The sequence below is a fragment of the Scedosporium apiospermum genome, assembly GCF_000732125.1.
Source record: "Scedosporium apiospermum strain IHEM 14462 chromosome Unknown SEQ_SAPIO_0011, whole genome shotgun sequence".
Taxonomy (NCBI): Eukaryota; Fungi; Ascomycota; class Sordariomycetes; order Microascales; family Microascaceae; genus Scedosporium; species Scedosporium apiospermum.
Window position 1 is genome coordinate 431,337 of NW_015971712.1, and position 17,116 is coordinate 448,452.

General features: G+C 51.8%; 4 protein-coding genes and 2 pseudogenes across 4 annotated transcripts; 3 read left to right on the plus strand and 3 right to left on the minus strand.

Moving 5' to 3' along the window:
- Nucleotides 1-4,011: 4,011 nt before the first annotated feature.
- SAPIO_CDS0113 (uncharacterized protein) lies at nucleotides 4,012-5,038 on the minus strand (the record flags this gene model as incomplete). Its single annotated transcript, XM_016782976.1, has 3 exons — nucleotides 4,012-4,476; nucleotides 4,749-4,918; nucleotides 4,996-5,038. The coding sequence occupies 3 exons, from the start codon at nucleotides 5,036-5,038 to the stop codon at nucleotides 4,012-4,014; spliced, it is 678 nt and encodes a 225-aa protein (XP_016646609.1).
- A 1,071-nt stretch (nucleotides 5,039-6,109) lies between these two features.
- On the plus strand, nucleotides 6,110-6,914 carry SAPIO_CDS0114 (uncharacterized protein; the record flags this gene model as incomplete). Its single annotated transcript, XM_016782977.1, has 2 exons — nucleotides 6,110-6,344; nucleotides 6,565-6,914. 2 exons carry the CDS (start codon nucleotides 6,110-6,112, stop codon nucleotides 6,912-6,914), a joined length of 585 nt encoding a protein of 194 aa, XP_016646610.1.
- A 2,343-nt stretch (nucleotides 6,915-9,257) lies between these two features.
- Nucleotides 9,258-10,385, plus strand: SAPIO_CDS0115 (annotated as a pseudogene; the record flags this gene model as incomplete).
- Nucleotides 10,386-10,777: 392 nt separating this feature from the next.
- On the minus strand, nucleotides 10,778-11,500 carry SAPIO_CDS0116 (annotated as a pseudogene; the record flags this gene model as incomplete).
- Nucleotides 11,501-13,028: 1,528 nt separating this feature from the next.
- On the plus strand, nucleotides 13,029-14,262 carry SAPIO_CDS0117 (uncharacterized protein; the record flags this gene model as incomplete). The annotated part of the gene is made up of 3 exons (XM_016782978.1): nucleotides 13,029-13,048; nucleotides 13,124-13,727; nucleotides 13,819-14,262. 3 exons carry the CDS (start codon nucleotides 13,029-13,031, stop codon nucleotides 14,260-14,262), a joined length of 1,068 nt encoding a protein of 355 aa, XP_016646611.1.
- A 462-nt stretch (nucleotides 14,263-14,724) lies between these two features.
- Nucleotides 14,725-16,409, minus strand: SAPIO_CDS0118 (uncharacterized protein; the record flags this gene model as incomplete). Its single annotated transcript, XM_016782979.1, has 3 exons — nucleotides 14,725-15,258; nucleotides 15,321-15,861; nucleotides 15,940-16,409. The coding sequence occupies 3 exons, from the start codon at nucleotides 16,407-16,409 to the stop codon at nucleotides 14,725-14,727; spliced, it is 1,545 nt and encodes a 514-aa protein (XP_016646612.1).
- Between the last annotated feature and the right edge of the window lie 707 nt (nucleotides 16,410-17,116).

The window sequence follows — 17,116 nt, forward strand, 5'->3', positions numbered from 1 at the left end:
TCCCACCTTCTTCTCGACCCCTGTCAGGTCAAGTCGAGGGCTCAGAATGAGCTTTTGTGGGCGTGGATGATGGACGGTGGGGGCCAGGAGGACTAGAGAAGGGATGGACTAGAAGCACCGGGAAAAAACTTGATGGCGACTCCGGATCCGAAGTGGGTGTTGGCATCTGGAGATGTGTTGCGTGAGAGTAGTATAAATGGGCTTCTTTCCTGCAGCCCTTTCGCCAGGCGGGGCAGGAATCCTATCTATGCGTAGACTGGAGGCTACATTGGATTGGAGGCAGCAGATTATTAGATGGACAGACATCCATTCGAGATGATGGGTAAGGAACGCTGGCATTGAATGGTTTAAACGACTCCACCCCCAGAAAGAGCATCGAACAAGGTATTGAGCAAGGCCCGGCCAGGAGTCCAAGGACCCCCGCCAATCGCCAATGGAAACAACCTCTGTCCCGCCAAGCCGCTTGGAACCAGCACCATGTTGCTCCCGACCGCACCGAAATCCCGCCCGAGCCGGGTGGCGACTTTGGGCGATACAAGGGCAGATCACGGCGTCGTTGCTGAAACTTGCGGTACATGGCCGCCCACGATGAGGTATCCTCGTCATGTCCTGGCCCAGTTCCGTTGCTTGTTGTGCGGAAGCATCACTTTACATCCAATCTCGTCTTTAATACTCGATGCATTTTCCTGGTGTGTTTTGCTATTCTTCTTCTCGCTATTGCCCAATGAATGGCACAGGACCTTTAATTGTGTCTGACCCTTCCGGGCTGCTCCAGTACATGCTGCTTCTGGAACCCGAAAGACCAGACCAGACAAGACCAGACAACAATCAGTTCAATACTCCGTAAACTACTTCCAGTGGTAGAGCCCTCTGCTAATGGCGGAGGTATATTTCCCCATTTTATCCCGTCCCCAACCCAGACTCCCACGATGTATCGCTCCAATCTCCTTGCCTGTCAGGTGGAGTTAGACTTGGGTGCCATCCCCATCCCCCATCTCCAAAGGCGATCCGCCCACCCCCGGGGGCAGACGTTAGACACACCCCTCGCCTTAACTTACAAGAAGAAAAAGTCGTGCCAGGTTCTGAGATGTTCGACGATGCCTTCAATATCTCCAATTTCAAATGAGTTAAATGCTGCGAGATTGTGCGAGATTTGCTTGGCCTTGAGAGAACTCTTATTCCTCGATATACTTTGTCCATCTTTGCCCCAAGCGATGGGACTCATAAACTCCGTCCACATTTCTTCTCATATTGAAAGCATTCCTTCATCTCGCGTAACAGCTTAATAGCAAGATCGTCCACGCGATTCGCATCATCTTACCGAGCAAAGGATTGATACCTTAAGATGGGCATATGTTCAGTCTTCTTGTCTAGTATATACAATACAAGCGGGCGCATATTAATATCCACTGGGCCTCGTAGTTCGCTCTCGCTCCTCTCTTTCATACATCTGTTGTATGAAATAGTGTCTGCTCTAGACCGCACGAGACACACAAGAGAAGCGAGATGCTGCCAGCTTCAGAGATGCGAGAATCAATAAACACACGCCCCTCCTAGCCCGCGTGGTAATACCCCAGGTCACCTCAACTTCAATTTGACGGCATCCGTCCCGGATGGAAGATGACCGAGAGGGAATAACGTTGCACAAAATGGACATAATCAGTTTCGAAAAATTATCCTGCACGCACAACTTTTGCACTGTTCTGTTCATAGCCTGGCATATTTGTACATAAGTCTTATGCAGCACATTATTATTACATGGCACATTTTAAGCCTGGTCACAGAAACATAAGAGAAATCAGATCCCCCAGAGGCAAGTTTGATGGCGATATTCCTTCCTCACATTCTTGATGCCGAATCAGCGGAGAGAAAATGATTGAATCAATCAACGATGGTCAAGTGGCACGCTTTCAGAAATCTTCCAAATACCCATCCACACACACTCTATCCATCAGCTGTCCGCCGGGATGGGACGAAATGGGCCTCTGATCGCAGAAACAGGCAAAACTTGAGGCTTCTATTGCCTTCATCTTGCTCCATTCAGACCAGGTAAATCAAACTTAATAGTTACAACTCGGAAAGATCGCCGCAGCCGGGTCCCCGAGGTTGGGAATCGGATATTTGGATTGATGAGTTTCTTTCTCGGGGATAATTGCGATGTCCACCGCCCAGATTGGGACTTGGATTTGATTTCATGATACCTTACTTCGTACCCTGCTCAAAGATATTAAAGAGGATATCCTTATGAAGAGGAATTAAGAAGAGAGTAGCATAACTGTGTATAATTCTGTGCAATGTTGCATTCTGGAGCATTACTCTCGGAGCACCGGGAGTCCCGGCGCCAGAGCAAACCACGGAACCACCTCTCAGAGCCTGGATGGCGGACCTTTCAATGTGGGAGAGAACCCGGGTGCCGTGTGTAGTAGGATTCCGTGTGGGGGCATCACGACAATTTTAAGTCAACATTTTGAAAGAAACACGGGCTGAGCCACACACATCGTGTTTTGAAAGCGACGAGGGCAAGGGCATAGGGTCCGTTCTTTGATCCCGACTTGTCTTTCCGTTTGTCGTTTGGTTCTCTTTTCCCCCGCAACGTTACGAGTTTTATTTCCCCGAGACGTACATCACGAACCGTTCTTTGGCAGGTTGTTTTAGCGTTTGAGTTTGCGGGTCGATTATTCGCGGGAAATTTATTTAGGGGAAAGCTGATGCCATGAAGATCGACGAACGAGAGGGAAGAAAAATAACCAACGCTGTACGAAAGTACTTCGTATGCTGTCTTGGAGAATGACAGGGGATATTCTATCAAGACGGGTAGTCGTCACATGGTTGAGCTGTCATCTCAAGAGTAGCATCTTATCTCTACACAGGTAGATCGGATGGAGTAAGGCCGAATACAAGCTGAATGGACCTTGTGAGTGATAAGGCGAACAGGGTAGGATCCGATTTTCTTCTCCGCACAGGATGAGCAGCGTTGGAGACGACCACTAAGTAGCAAGGCCTCTGGAACTGGAACGCACGAGCCTCAAGGCATAGGCGAGCGAAATGAAGGAGCACTTCTGGCAGAAGAGGAATGTAGGGTCCTGAGGCGTGCATGAAATGGAGTTAAATGGGAATGCAAGATATCTGGATGTATCCGAGAGCGCATTAGGCCGCAGAGATGTCGTCTTCACCCATGTTTCCTGTAATTGTTCATATTCTGGACCGTTGAAGGTAGGAGCCGCAGCTACGGGATATTTCATCTTAGTCTACGCGATATTGTATCTCCAGTGTCACGTTTCTTCACCATCACGGCCTTCATGCTCCGTTTTAGGGCCCGAATCTTGGTTTTTGGAGATTTTCGGACTCCGGCCCATCGTTCCTCGAGTCTAAGCTCTGCCCGTGTCATCCTTGATATTGAACACATCCGAAGCTAGGATTAAGTGCTCACAAGAAACGATTTATGGGGCCCGAAATAGGGATCTTCGATCTCCCGAGACCGAAACATAGCCATTTCATCAATGTTTTGCATTGTTTATTTTGGTGGATTAAAGCCGGCTGTGGAAGCACTCCGTCCAATCTTTTCCCGCATCTCTGGATTGCAGACAGATCAGATCAAAACACTAGCCATGCACCACAGACTTGCATATCTGCTAGTTCAGAACCAGACACAACCACGGAATAATTCTTTTCTGTTCGGGCTGTTTCCCTCTAATTAGGGGTTTCCTGCATCATATTGGGTACGACTTGATGAAGGCTGAGATCGAGCTGGCTGGATCGGGCCAATGGCTCGGCGTCGTTCACTCCGCCACGGGCATGAAGATGCCCATTGTGACCTCAGATGAAAATCTTCACCGGCCTAGATTCAAGGAAAAAAAAAAAAAAAAAAAAAACATATTCTTTCATTTAAAGAGCCGAGGCAATAATACCAATTGATATGCAGTCGCCTAGACGATATTAGACCATTGCTTATCTCTTATGCCCCCCGGAGACGCGGCGTAAGAAGCCGGATCCAGACCATCTCCGCCGCCTCTACACCAGCCCTGCCGCCGCCTCCTTTGCCACCGCCGCCTTATACTCGACCCAATCGTCACTGCGCGGATACGCGACCTCAGGCACAGGCACACTCAAGAACTCGCATAGAGAACTCCACCCAGCCCCAACAGGAAGCTCCAAGAACTTCCTGTCACCCCCAGCACCTCTACTCTCTGCCACGGCCGCTTCCGCTGCCTTCCTAGTCCGCTCGTTATGCTCTTCGAAAAAGCGCTTTCCATGAGCCGGCAGGTCATCATTCCACGAGTGAGAGTGATACTTGCGCCGCAAGACGGCCATGGGTGACGGGTCGTCCGCTGGCTGGCGGGAGTGATGGTGCCAGAGGGTGGAGAGCATGGAGGCGTGCCATGAGTCGACGGTACGAGTCGTTAAGATGATGGAAGCTTCGGGGTATGCGGCGATGAGCTCCTCGGAGAATATGGCGGCTGGGTAGTCCGCGACGCCCTGGGTTGGCACTTAAGTCAACATGACTCTTTTATTTTAGGAAACATGAGCCTGAACCATTCTTTTCTTCTTGAAGACATTGGGCAAGTTTGGTTCTGCCCCCACCCTTGTGGGTTCGGGGTGTGAGTGAGTATATCAAGGTGTATGTGTGCGTTGGGTGGTGGTAATTGCCAGACATGTAGATATGTAGTGCAACACAACTCGAAAGATTGGGGTCTATTTTTGGTTCAGGATGGGCCAAGTCTATTTCATCATCGTCTACTTGTACGAACCTCATAGTCGGCTAGGATCTTATCAAAGTCCTCCCGGCACCAAGGATCGCCTTTGCCTTCGAATTTCGCCTCAATGGCCTCGACCCAGAGATCCTGGTGCTTGTTCCTGGCTACGTCGCGCATGTGGTAGACGGAGGAGATGCCCAGGATGGCAAGAGCATCGGCGAGGGCTATATAGCAAGGAAAACCTCCTTAAGCCTTTCACAAACATGACGCTGGAGGCACCAAAAGGGAGTTGGACACTTACATTGGGTCCCTGTGCGTGGCAGACCGAGAACGAGTATCTTCATTGCGGGGAGCTTGAAATCCTGGTGCTTGTGCCTGTCTGTGTTGTTTCGATTTCTTCAGTGCAAAAGTTGTGAAGAAATTGACCAACCCAATCTTAGCCCATGGATAATATTGGTGTTAAATTCCCCTGCTATGATGCCATTTTCTTCTAGATTTGTGACACAGCCAGAACCATGGATTGGAATCTCCAATAATACCCATCAGAGCAGAGACCGATAAGTCCCGATGCTCCAGGACAGATTCGGAGGCTTTCCCACGCTAATCCCCTCTGGGATTTTGGTTTGTGGGGAAGCTGGAGACGCTTCCCGAAGTTCCGTTAGTGCTATCCTGGACCCTTGTTGAGAGACAGCTGAAATCAATTGACAGAAACTGGCGGTCGCTCTCCGGTACAAATGGGGAAGGTTCCAATCCTCGGTCGCGTTTTATGACAGCCCAGTGTCGAGCATATTATTATTATGCTGTGGTCTATCTTATTACGAAGGAGCTCGCAGGAGAACACACACACAGAGTGTCGTACGGGATTCTGGAGGGTGCTTCCACCATCCTTGACCCTCGGGATGTTGCACAATTCGGACGCTGTGCCGAGGTGCTCTCAGAGGCGTGTACAAGCACACTAATATTAGTGAACAATATTAATGAAAACCAAACATTGATGCAGCAGCGCATAAAAATCTCCATGCAGAGGGACTCTGACTAAGCGGGCAGCTCACCAGAAGAGGAAGCTCCATTCGTCACGGACACTGGCGACAGCGAACTGCGCGAACAGTTCGATCCCACCTGCCACCAGTAGCAGTTCCGCTCGTCTCCAACATCGTGCTGAAAACTAGAGTTGATCCTGAGCCTGGACAAACTGGAGCAACCACACGATTTGACCCCCTCGATACCCCAGTCAGCAACAGCACCTGAGTCCTCTGCCAAGGCCTCAGGCTGCCTTCAAAAGTCCTCGCCACACGATGTGGTCACTGGATATCGCAACGTAGCTCAAATACATATCCCATAAACAACGGGCATTGTTTTCATTCTCCAACTTAACCTGTCGGCATCATCATCATCGCCACGGACAAATTTCCATCATGCATCACCGACTATCAACCATCCTCTTGCTCGCCGGCCTCGCAACCGAGCGAGCTTCGGCCGCCATTCCCAATCTCACGCAGTGCCAGAGTCGATGCTTCGACCTAACGGCGCAAATGGTCGGGTGTGGTAAGGAGGACTACGCCTGCCAATGCCCAATCTTCAATGAGCAATTCATTCCTCAAATGCAGTCTTGTATGATTGAAGGATGCGCGTTTGATAGCGAGCCGCTCAGTGAGTTTTCCCCCCAATCTCAGCTTGGCCTTCTTTTGCGACACGCCCCAAACTCTCACGTTGGTGGAGCCGACTACACGCCCGTATTACGCTTAACCACTAGCGCCAACCAACGGTCCGGTCGACTCCACCGCATCATGTTTGGACCCTGTGTCAATATTGACCTTGCTTCTTTTTGCGTGCACGCCTCTTTATGCTAACACGGGGCAAAAATATCTAGACACGACGCAACTTCAGAGCACCGTTTGCGCTCTGGCAGGAGGTCAGTCCCAAGCACCGACTCCGACCTCCGGGTCGCCCTCAGGTTCCGAACCCCAGCCCTCTGAAACGCCCTCAGCTACGTCTCCTGGTTCCAGCGAGTCTCCTGGTACTGATACCCTTCCTTCTGCCCCGTCTACCTCTACTACCTCTTCCCCGGAAAGTACCTCGGACTCACACGGCGGTGGTTCAGGATCGACGAATTCCCCGGAGCCCAGTGGCGAAGCGGGAGCGGCATCGGCCTTCCGAGTCTTGGACGCGGGTGTTGTCACGGGCGTCCTTGCTGTGTTGGCAGGAGCGTACTTTTTCTAAGTGCTGCGTGTGAAAGAATGGGGTACTCGGAGAGTCCAGACCCTAGAGCCTGGGGTGTGAAAGCTCAAGGAATGGTGTGAGGTGGGGGTAAGATGGAAAGAATGAGTGTTGGATGGCCCTTGAAAGATGGTGTTCCTTTTTCCTTGCGCAATACTACTGCAGTTTTACAAAGTACCACACCCTAGGTGTAGGATGTGAATAGAAACAAGCATGCACGAGTATGCTTGGGGCCACAACTATCACCAGGACAATGGGTATCTTGTGCATCCATCTCAAACACAGACGGCTTCAATATCCACCATGAGGTGCAGGCAAGCCTCCGAGGTCATGTGGAGGACTTTGAGGATTCAAACTGAGGGGGTTCCCTAGGATTTGAGGCCACTCTAAGAAGGATTTGGATTGGTGGCTTTATAGTTACGCGGAAAGTTAGAAAGGAAGAAATAAGCTGGGCCCCATCATCATTGCATCCTCAGGAGGTACTAGAGGATTCTCCACTGATATTGTGAACAAAAAGCCCCCAAGAGCCAAAAAGAAAGAGGGGGTGAAAGGGAGGATGGGAAACAGGGGGCCTGGAAAGTCTTTCCACACCTGTCACTGGGAGGAAAGCAGAACTGCCAAGGAGCTGGCATGTTTTAAGCAGAACATTGGGGGAAGAGGTACACCTGCATTTTTGTTTGATTCCCACCAATTCTTCTTCTACTCCAGCTGGGTAGATGTGGGGTTTCCGAATGCCCTTCAAAAAACTGCATGGGGTCCTTTGCACAAACAGCGGGGTTTGGATGACGGCTCGGGACGTGAACTCTTTTCGACCATCCTTCAACCCATACTCGTCTCGAGGTTCGACAGGCCTTCCCCGCGCGAGTTCGTACCCCGTCGAGCATGTGTTTGTGTTATTACTCCGAACGAGGACGAGCTGGTCTGAGCCCAAAGATGCTATGAGCGGGAGCTCGCATTCCACTTGCAGTCTGTCCCCGAACGAGCCAAGTTGGCGAAAATATTCCGTCTTTGGCGTTGTGGCCAAAGTGGAAATGGTGATGCCACTGCTTCGTTCGATGTCCCATACTTATTCTTGCCCCCCCCCCCCCCCCCCAAAAAAAAAAAAACTATGACCAAAACCAAAGGATGCTCTCATTACTTGCGCCTGTCCCCAAGAATGGGATCATGAATAGTTCTCTTGAAAACGGGCGGGGCTATGGGCCAGCACGGCTGATGTGAAATAAATGAGTAGCAGAGATTCATATAGTATCTGTTTTCTGGAACCGGTTCGTTTCTCGGCTGAATGCGAGAAGGAATCCTATCAACGGAGGACTTTACATCTGCGACCATGGTCCAAGACTCTGGTCAAGCAAAGATGAACACTGGCCAATTCTGACGGGTTGCCTCCGTCTAACCTGTTCGTTCACGATGCGATTTGGGACCAGATTCTTCTGGTTGACCTTCAGTGTTCCCTTCGCGGAGATGGCCGGTGTTCTCGGCGTGTTTAGGCCCCAGACTTGACCGAGAATTGTGCGGAGCTTGCCGGATTCGGGGGAACGGACCCGAAGTTTCCTTGACTTTACCCACGAGCTCTGCCGAACTTTGTTTCTTCATCTCCCTTTCCTGTACGAATGTCCCGATTCTCTCTTTTCTCGCTTTATTCATTTGTCGTGCCATTATACGGCCTCAACTGTGAATTGCAATTCCCACTGGCCGAATCAGCAGTGGGCGCCAAGCAGTTCAAATGGCATCGGCATGAGACGTAGAAGGTGGGACGGGTGCTTGATAGGGGCACTAACATGCAGCAGCCGCATTGAGAATGTGCCGTTTGGGCAATTTTCTCTGCTTCTATCTTTTCTTTACTCAAAATTATATGTTTCAGCACCACCAGGGAGGGATAAAATGGGGTGAGTTTGCACAATGAAGATCCGTCAACGGTCATAGCCGAACGCAACGGAGAGGGATTTTTAAGTTATCGAAACATGGAGGAACCCTCACGCCGAAGCCCGGGAATAATGAGATCAATTACGCGGAAAATAAAGATAAAGGCTTCTTTCATACTTCAGGGGATTAAGAGAGTTAGGATGAAAGAGAATTATCGTAGATGTCAGTAGACGGGAAAGAGGAGAACAACCGAGACGAGCCGCCAAGGGAGAGGAGAAGCTATTATTTATTATCGCGGATTTCTTCTTCAAAGCTAGGGGTCCGGAGGAGTGTCCTTTGTCTTTGCGTTCTTGTCGTTCTTTACCTTTGATTCTTCGACTTTAGCCGATCCTCCATACGCCTCTCCTCCAGTACGGAGAGTCGCCAAGAGCTAACATCTCCTTCTCTGCCATAATAACCCCAGGAACAAAAGCCTTCGCAAAGATGCGTATCCATCACCTCCTCCCATACGTCACACTCGCAGCGGCCCAGGCCAAAACCGCCTTCCAACTCGAAGAAGTAGGAACATGGTTCGAAAACCTCGCCGTCCGCCCCGACGGCACCGTCCTCGCCACACGCATGGACGCCCCCGAAGTCTGGCACATTGACCCCAAAGAGGGCACAGGCTCGGCCCTCGTCACCGTCCCCTCCGCCCTCAGCACAACGGGCATCACCGAGCTGACCCCCGACGTATGGGTCTTCTCCGCCGCCAACATGTCCTTCCAGGATCCGTTCGGTCTGCAACCCGGCTCGCTAGCCGTCTGGAAGGTCGATCTGTCCGAGGGCGATGAGGGGGCCGCAGAGCCGGAACTCGTGGCGCGGTTCCCCGATGCGGGATTCCTGAACGGCATGGCGACGTGGGATGAGAAGAGGGTTCTCGTCGGGGACACGTCGAATAACGTCGTGTACCTCCTCGACGTGGAGTCTGGCGAATTCACCACCGCACTGGACGGTCCCGAAGTCGCTGGTGTCAACGGGATTCGCGTGCACGATGGCGCCGTATATGCCGTTGCCACGACCAGCCGCACTCTTTTCAAGATTCCCGTGACAGAAGATGTCGAGATCGACGGTGAGGCCGTCGTCATCGTCGAGGGTGTGGGCATGGATGATTTTGATATCGCGGCTGACGGGACGATTTACGCCGCTTCGCCTTCGGATAATCTTGTCGTGAAGATTTCCCCCGATGGCGAGGTTACGGACTTGGCGGGTGGTGCTAACTCGACTGATGTGCTTGGTCCCACTTCTGTGAGGATCGGGCGCGGCGAGGGCGGCGAGAATACAATTTACGTGTCGATTACTGGGAATGGGCTTTTTGGTCCGCCGGATGCGCCGAAGGCGGCTGCTGGTATTGTTGCTGTGAATATTAGCGAGGCTCCGACTGAGGGGGAGGCTCCGGAGGAAGACGCTTGCGAGGAGGGAGAGGAGGAGGAAGCGCCTAAGGAAGAGGTCCCAGAGGAAGATGCCGATGAGGAAGAGGAGGAACCTGTTGAGGAGCCTGTTGAGGAGGAGCCTGCCGAGGAAGAGCCCGTCGAAGAAGAACCCGTCGAAGACGCCCCGGAAGGAGACGAGTAGGTCCCTTATCGAATCCAAAAAGATGAGATGGTCAATGCCCAACGATCATTTTAGCAGTTCATATGCTCAATTATACAAAAATAGGTGGTGTCGGATGATACTTACCTGAGAATAATGTTGTCTGAAGGGCTGGGTAGGGAATCTTCTATTCAGTCTTGTGTGTGCATTGTTAAAATCAAATATTGTCGCAGTCATTCATTCTTGTGCTAGCCGTCCATTTTCCTTTCTTGGTCTTTGTATCTTTCTCCTCGTGTCTCTAATCATCTGCAGAACCGTGTTTCGTCTCTAGAGTCAAATCCAGAATCTCACTCATCTTCCACTCATCCTCGAAAATCTCTTCTTCGGAATCCCCTTCAAAACCATCCTCACCCACACTCACTCAGCCCCATCGGCTATAGCCTATACGTATCCAGGTATTTCTCAAGGCCGTCACGGAGTTCTTCACGGGCCTTCTGCCAAAGATAGCCGTCGTGACAGGGGCTCCCCTTGAACATCCGCCAGATAGGATCGGAAAGGTCCTCCTCCCTATCTTCGAACTGAACGTACTTCCTCCACTGCCAGTCGACTTCGTCATAGCAGAGAGTTCTCAGGTAGTAAAAATTCTGCCAGAGACGGTAGGACTTAGTCCTGATAGGTTTGATGCCTACATCCCTGCTTATCCGATCGAAAACGCGGAAGCAACAAAGGATCCTGTAAGCGTTCCTGTCATCCCCGTAGAGATTCTCACCTCCGGCCTCGATCGCAGGTAGGCCGGGGTATAACTTCCGAACGAGGCGGAGGGTTGTTGGCGTCTGGAGGTTGGCTCCGGTGTATTGGTAGTACAAGAGCGTGTAAACGGCGGCGTAGACCTCCGGGTGACCCAAAAAATGGAGGTGCATTTCTTCACTCATTTCAGAATCATGACTCTCGTCACTCTCACCGCTCTCGTCGCTCTCGTGACTCTCGTGACTCTCGTCGGTTTCGTCGGACTCGTCGTTTTGGTAGGCGGGGGAAGTGTAGACAGCCGTGTCGTCTGACGATGCCCAGGAGGCTGGCGATTTGGAAAGGGATACATAGGTGGGAACTGCTGTCGGATATTGAGGTTCTCCCTCTAGCGGCGGCAGACGGAAGGCCATGGTCAGTTGGAGGAGGTCTCGGGGGCGTTGCCTTTTGGTGTTTCTCCTGATTTTAGAGAGCGAGTGTTGTCTTAGAGAGTGGATTTCGCTGTCCGAATTGGGTGTGGGTAAGTTTGCCGAAGTGAGAGAGTTGTGATGAAATAAAAAAACGGTTCAACGAGGTAGCTCCTCGCTCATTTATAGAAGCCGAGTGCAAACTGTGTCAAAAAACTTCGTAGCTGTCCCGTGTCGAAGAGTTTCCCGAACGAAGTCTTGGAAAATCTGTTGAAGTGTATTGAATCTTCTCGTTGTTGTGAGAGCCCCTGTGGGCAGGCGGGAACAATGCAATGAAACCACAAAAAGAACACGATGGAACCTCCGACAGAATTCTTCGGGAGCCTAATCTGAACCCACATACTGGGCAAGAGTGAAGAGAGTTGCCGGTCTCTGATAGTTCATTGAATGAACACGACGCCATTTCCATCGTCTCCAACTGTAGGAAAGCAACAGAACAAAGGAGCATCGCCAGTTAAGCGATGCAACTCTCGACATATTTCAAGCCTTGATCTGCCAATATACTAGTTCCTGTAAATAGATATCTCTCCGTAGTGCCGCTCATTCTCGAGCGGCTGGAATCAAGCTTCATCTTCGAGCCAAGTCGGGGGGTTTCCTATATCACGCAAATATCTCAGTACTCATGATAAGGAAGAAGGTAAACATCCATATAATCAAGGCAGGTGGAATATTAATCACACCCTCCTTCTCCCCCGTTCCAGAACGCGAACAGGAAAGAGAGCTGTACGCAAAGTATGTCCGTCTTACACCAACTTTGCCCAGGTTTCCCGCAGCCTTTTCCAGGAAAGAAAAGGAAACAACAAGAGTATTCTCCAACAAGATCATTCCCCTCCTCTAATATTCAATGCGTCTAGACTACGTCCATCCAGCAGGTTCCGAGAGCTGTTGCGCGTCGAAGAGTAAGGCGAAACTTGGCATGCAAGTGACCGCAGATCCTCAATCAGTTAGGCAGATTTTTAGCTTCGTATAGATCGTATTGGCACCCGATTCGCCAATCACCTCAGGTCCCCAAACAGCCCTACCTGTTTTAGTTGTCACCGGAAGACTGGATTCCTGCGGTGGAAGGGACAGGACAGAGGGAAATGCAACCCTCGTATGAGACGTATCGGGAGGTTAATTGGCGGGCTTTGGGGAAGCTGGAGAAACCCCAGGTTTTAAGCTTATGCCGAAACTTCATGAGCGAGAACGCCTTCAGCGGTTAACCATGGAGTGGGTGACATTGGTTCTTGGACTTGAGAAGCCGTGAGGCGTCACGAAATTGAGAGGAAGAGGAGTATATAAATGGAATAAAATCCCCCTCCGACATCATATCGCGATTGTGAAGTAGCCGAGAAAATAAAGACTTGGAGCAGCATTTCTACAACAGTCCTCGATTTAATACCCAAGAACTGGCGCATCGCTCCACACGTCTCAATTTGAATTGCACTCCAACCCACTTACACCACAGACCCCAAGATACTCATCACCGTTCATCATGGGTGGAGGATCCTCATCGTAAGCTTCACTTCGTCCATATTCCCAGCGACCCCTCCATCTCCTGCTAACCAAGGTCCCTCGTAACTATCAAAGACCCCAGCCGCCCCAAAGGGTCGCCCAACGCGAAAAAGTCTCCCTCGCCGGTGTTCTCGAGCCCGTCCTGAGCACCACCCGCACCATGGACCTACCCCAAGCCATAACCGAGACGGCCCGCGAAGGCATGCGCCTCTGTGCGGGCCTCCGTCGCCACTACCTCTTCAGCACGGGCAACGACGTAGACGACACCATGACGGCGACGACGCTCGAGATGCTCACCGGACTCATCGCCAAGGCTAAAGAGGCCTGTAACATCCGGGACTACGTGACGCTGCTCATCGAGGATACGGTGCTCAGACTGAGCATGGATCTTAGTCCGCCAACGAAGGCGCTGAGGGATGTTGCGAGGTTCATTAATCCGTTTTTGAACTCGGAAGGGCCGCAGTCGTCAACGGCTACGGCTATTGAGCCGTTTAGGGCGACGGATGCTGCGCTGATTACGGATACGGAGAAGGATTTGTTGGTTCTTCTGTACTACTGCCACGAGAACAACATCAAAGGTTCTCCGGATGAGGCGATTGGGCATTTGTGCAAGTTGGCTGGCAAATATGGCGACGTGAAAGACCTCGATGTTCGAAAAGAGCCATTTACCGAAACGGAAGTAAGCGTCCCCCCATAGCCAGTTCATGTCCACTTACACATCGAAACCACTTAGACGGAAAACGAAAAGGCAAACTAACAATACGACGCAGGTCTACCTCTTCTGGGCCCTCGTCTTCCTCACAACCAACATCTCCACCACCGTCCCCCTCCCCTCCCTAACCCCCGACTCCCGCACCGGCCTCACCGCCGAACTCGGCCTCCAACTCAGCCGCCTTCTCACCGTCACGGAGATGCTCCTCTCCGACGCCCGCCTCGACCAGGCCTGCTTCTGCCTCATGTTCCTGCGACGACTGACCGCCGAGGAGAAGCGAGGGTGGTGGAAGTCGCGGGCGAAGAAGATTGCGAAGGAGTTGACGAGGCGAAGGCCCGTTAGGCAGCGGTGGCATGAGGAGTTTGCGGCTAGGACGGTGAAGGACGTTGTTAAGGGGCAGTTGATTGCTGAGGGTGGGTCGGAGGGTTGGGCATCGAGGGGGTCGCTGTCGTTTTCGAGGGAGGATTTGACTTTTGATCCGGATCCGATGAAGGGATTGTGAGTTGGCAGGAAGGGAATGGTTCTTTTGGGATATCAGGATGAAATTTTGACCAAGAATGAAGCCGGCTAGCAAATGAAATGAGCCCAGTCAGGAAATGAAATATTGGAGTGCCCTTTCAATCATGAGGGACCCGAGTTCACCGAGTGGTCTGTGTCTGGAGCACAACTCATCAATCGGTCTTCTCTTTTACGCCCCTGACTAGAACCGCACACCTCATGCCGACGCCCTGGACCCGAGGGCAGGAGCAAAGCTGCTCTGAGACTCTTAATTCTCCGACGGTCTCCCGACGTTCAAAAAGAGGCCGTCGTCTATGTCACTCCGATATTAGCCTCTAAAAGAAGCCCACCCGGTTCTCTTCCCGTCTTCATAGCTTTCATCCCATTCTAGACAGATCACAGCAGGCATCAGGCCCATCTCCTATTCAGTCTCTGCTTAAGACCATCCACCCGGTTTCAAAACTCATCAGGCTGCAGATCTAATACCCAAAGGATTGAAAAACAAATCCCCCGGGTCAACCGCCCTCTTAACCTCCCTCAACCTCTCCACATTCTTCCCCCAATACACCTCCTCCGCAACATCCTCCACCCTCGGATCCGCATAATTCACATACATCCCCCACTGCCCCTCGCCCAGGTGCCCCGTAATCGAATCTACAAACCCATCCAGTAATCCAAACGGCTCTTCGCCCGAAGGATACTCCCCAAAGCTTCTATCGTAGAACTGGAATAAGAGGAGCTTGTCTCGGTGGGCGTATGAGGTAGAGTTGTGGGCGACTTCCCGTGCGATGTACGAGTTTGCACCGCCGTGGATGTCGATTAGGATCCACCAGTAGCGGAGCGGGACTGGAGAAGGAGAGTCGGAGTCGGAGTCAAGGGCTGGGGAGGGCGTTTGGCGGAGGGCGGCGGTTGCGTTGGTTAGGGTGTAGCTCATGAAGGAGGCGATGGCTTCAGGTGGGAGGGCGTGTGTGAAGAGGGATTTGGCATAGAATGTTTCATGCTAGGGGCAAAGCGTATTAGCTGAAAGAACGTACCAGACTCCCTCCCCTTCCCCAAACTCACCTGGTTATATGGATGCGTAAGGTTAAGATCCTCCGCAAAAGCATACTGCTCCAACTGCCCGACCCAATCGTAAGTCACATTCAACGCAATCTCACCGCCGCCCAACCTCTCGAGCAGAGGCAACACAACAGCCTCCATGTCAGCCTGCCCACCGTGATACAAACCATCCAGCCTCACACCCCTCGTATCAACACTAACCCTCATATTCATCTCCCTCGGCATCTCCTCCTCGCCCCATGCCTGCAGTTCGAGCCACCCACCGATAATGCTCTCGGCATCGGGCCAGTCCAACGTCACTTCGAAGTGGGTATATTCCTCGCTCGGCTCGAACGTGGCGAACTCGTACTCGGCCACGATGCCCATGGACCCGCCGGCTCCTCGGAGAGCCCAAAATAAATCGGGATTCTCGTCTTCTGAAGCGCGTACGGTCGTACCGTTGGCTAGAACCACGGTGGCGCTGATGATCCAGTCGAGCGCGAGGCCGTGGGTGTAGGAGCTCATGCCGAAGCCTCCATGGAGAGCGTGCCCGCTAATACCGACCCTAAATACGTCAGGAGGTGGTTAGCAACCATGCCATTCGTGGTTTCCCATCCATCCTTTTTTACATCCAATAACGTACCCGGGACATGTTCCATGGGAGATGGCCCTCCTCCCCTTCTCCCACAACTCGGTCGCAACGTGACCCAACCTCGCACCACCCTGAATCACCGCCGTCTCCCCATCCTCAGACAGCCTCACCTCATGCATCCGATCCATCTCCACAACCAAGTGTCCATCCTCACCCCCGAGTCCCAGGGACGCATAGCTATGCCCGCCGCATTTAGCGCTCACTTTTACGCCGAACTCGGAAGCGCATTTTACTGCTCCCTCTATGTGCGCGATGGTGCGGGGGACGGCGATGGCGACGGGCGTGTAAGGAAGACGTTCGTTGAAGGGCGCGACATCGAGGTTCCAGGCACAGCTGTTGGGCTTGTCGAAGGGAACTGAGGAGGCTTTGAGACAGGCTTCGAGGGAGATGTAGTTTGAAAGGGCGAATGCGGTGGGGGTGAGGACGGCGAGAAGTCCTCCGACGATAGTGAGTCGACGCATTATTAAGGCATAAACGAGGTTCAATTCAAGCCAGAGGATGGACTTTCAACGACGCATCATGCGATGACCAGAACATGTAAAAATATACAGACTTGAGTAAAATCAATTGAGATCTTCAAAGAACAAAAGAGCCAGATTCCTCTAAGAGGGAGCGCGAATTTAACGCGCAAGACACATATTACAAGTTGCAATTCTCCCTTCAAGTATCCATCATCATCCCGTCCGTAATTCCTTCATCTCGGCTAATACCCAGTATTTGCTCAAGGCCCATGCAGGAAATAGGAAATAGGATAGGAAATAGGAATAAAGGAAATGAAGAAAGGTAGTAAATAACCGCCTCGGGCCGGACGGGACGGCGCCCTTCGTCCTTCGTTTTTGGCCACTGCAACTGGGCGTTTGTCTAGATAAGTAGGATCTCCCTTTGCCTCGCGGAATGTTTATTTCCTCCAACGAGGGAACTGAATCACGCGTTGCTCAGAAAACCCGGGTGCGTGAGGAAATCTGTGGAGTCGAAGCCGAACTCAGGCTCTCCCCCCAAAAGGCAATGCTACGCATACCAACAGCGCAAAGTGATTGGGCTCTCTATAGAGGGTTCGGGGTCGAGCTCGGGGAGGAGGAAAAGACGATTGGACATGGAAGGAGCTGGAAGAGAAGGGACTCAGTGAGGCGAGGCTGTGGCTGGGCAACTATATACCGGTAGTCGGACA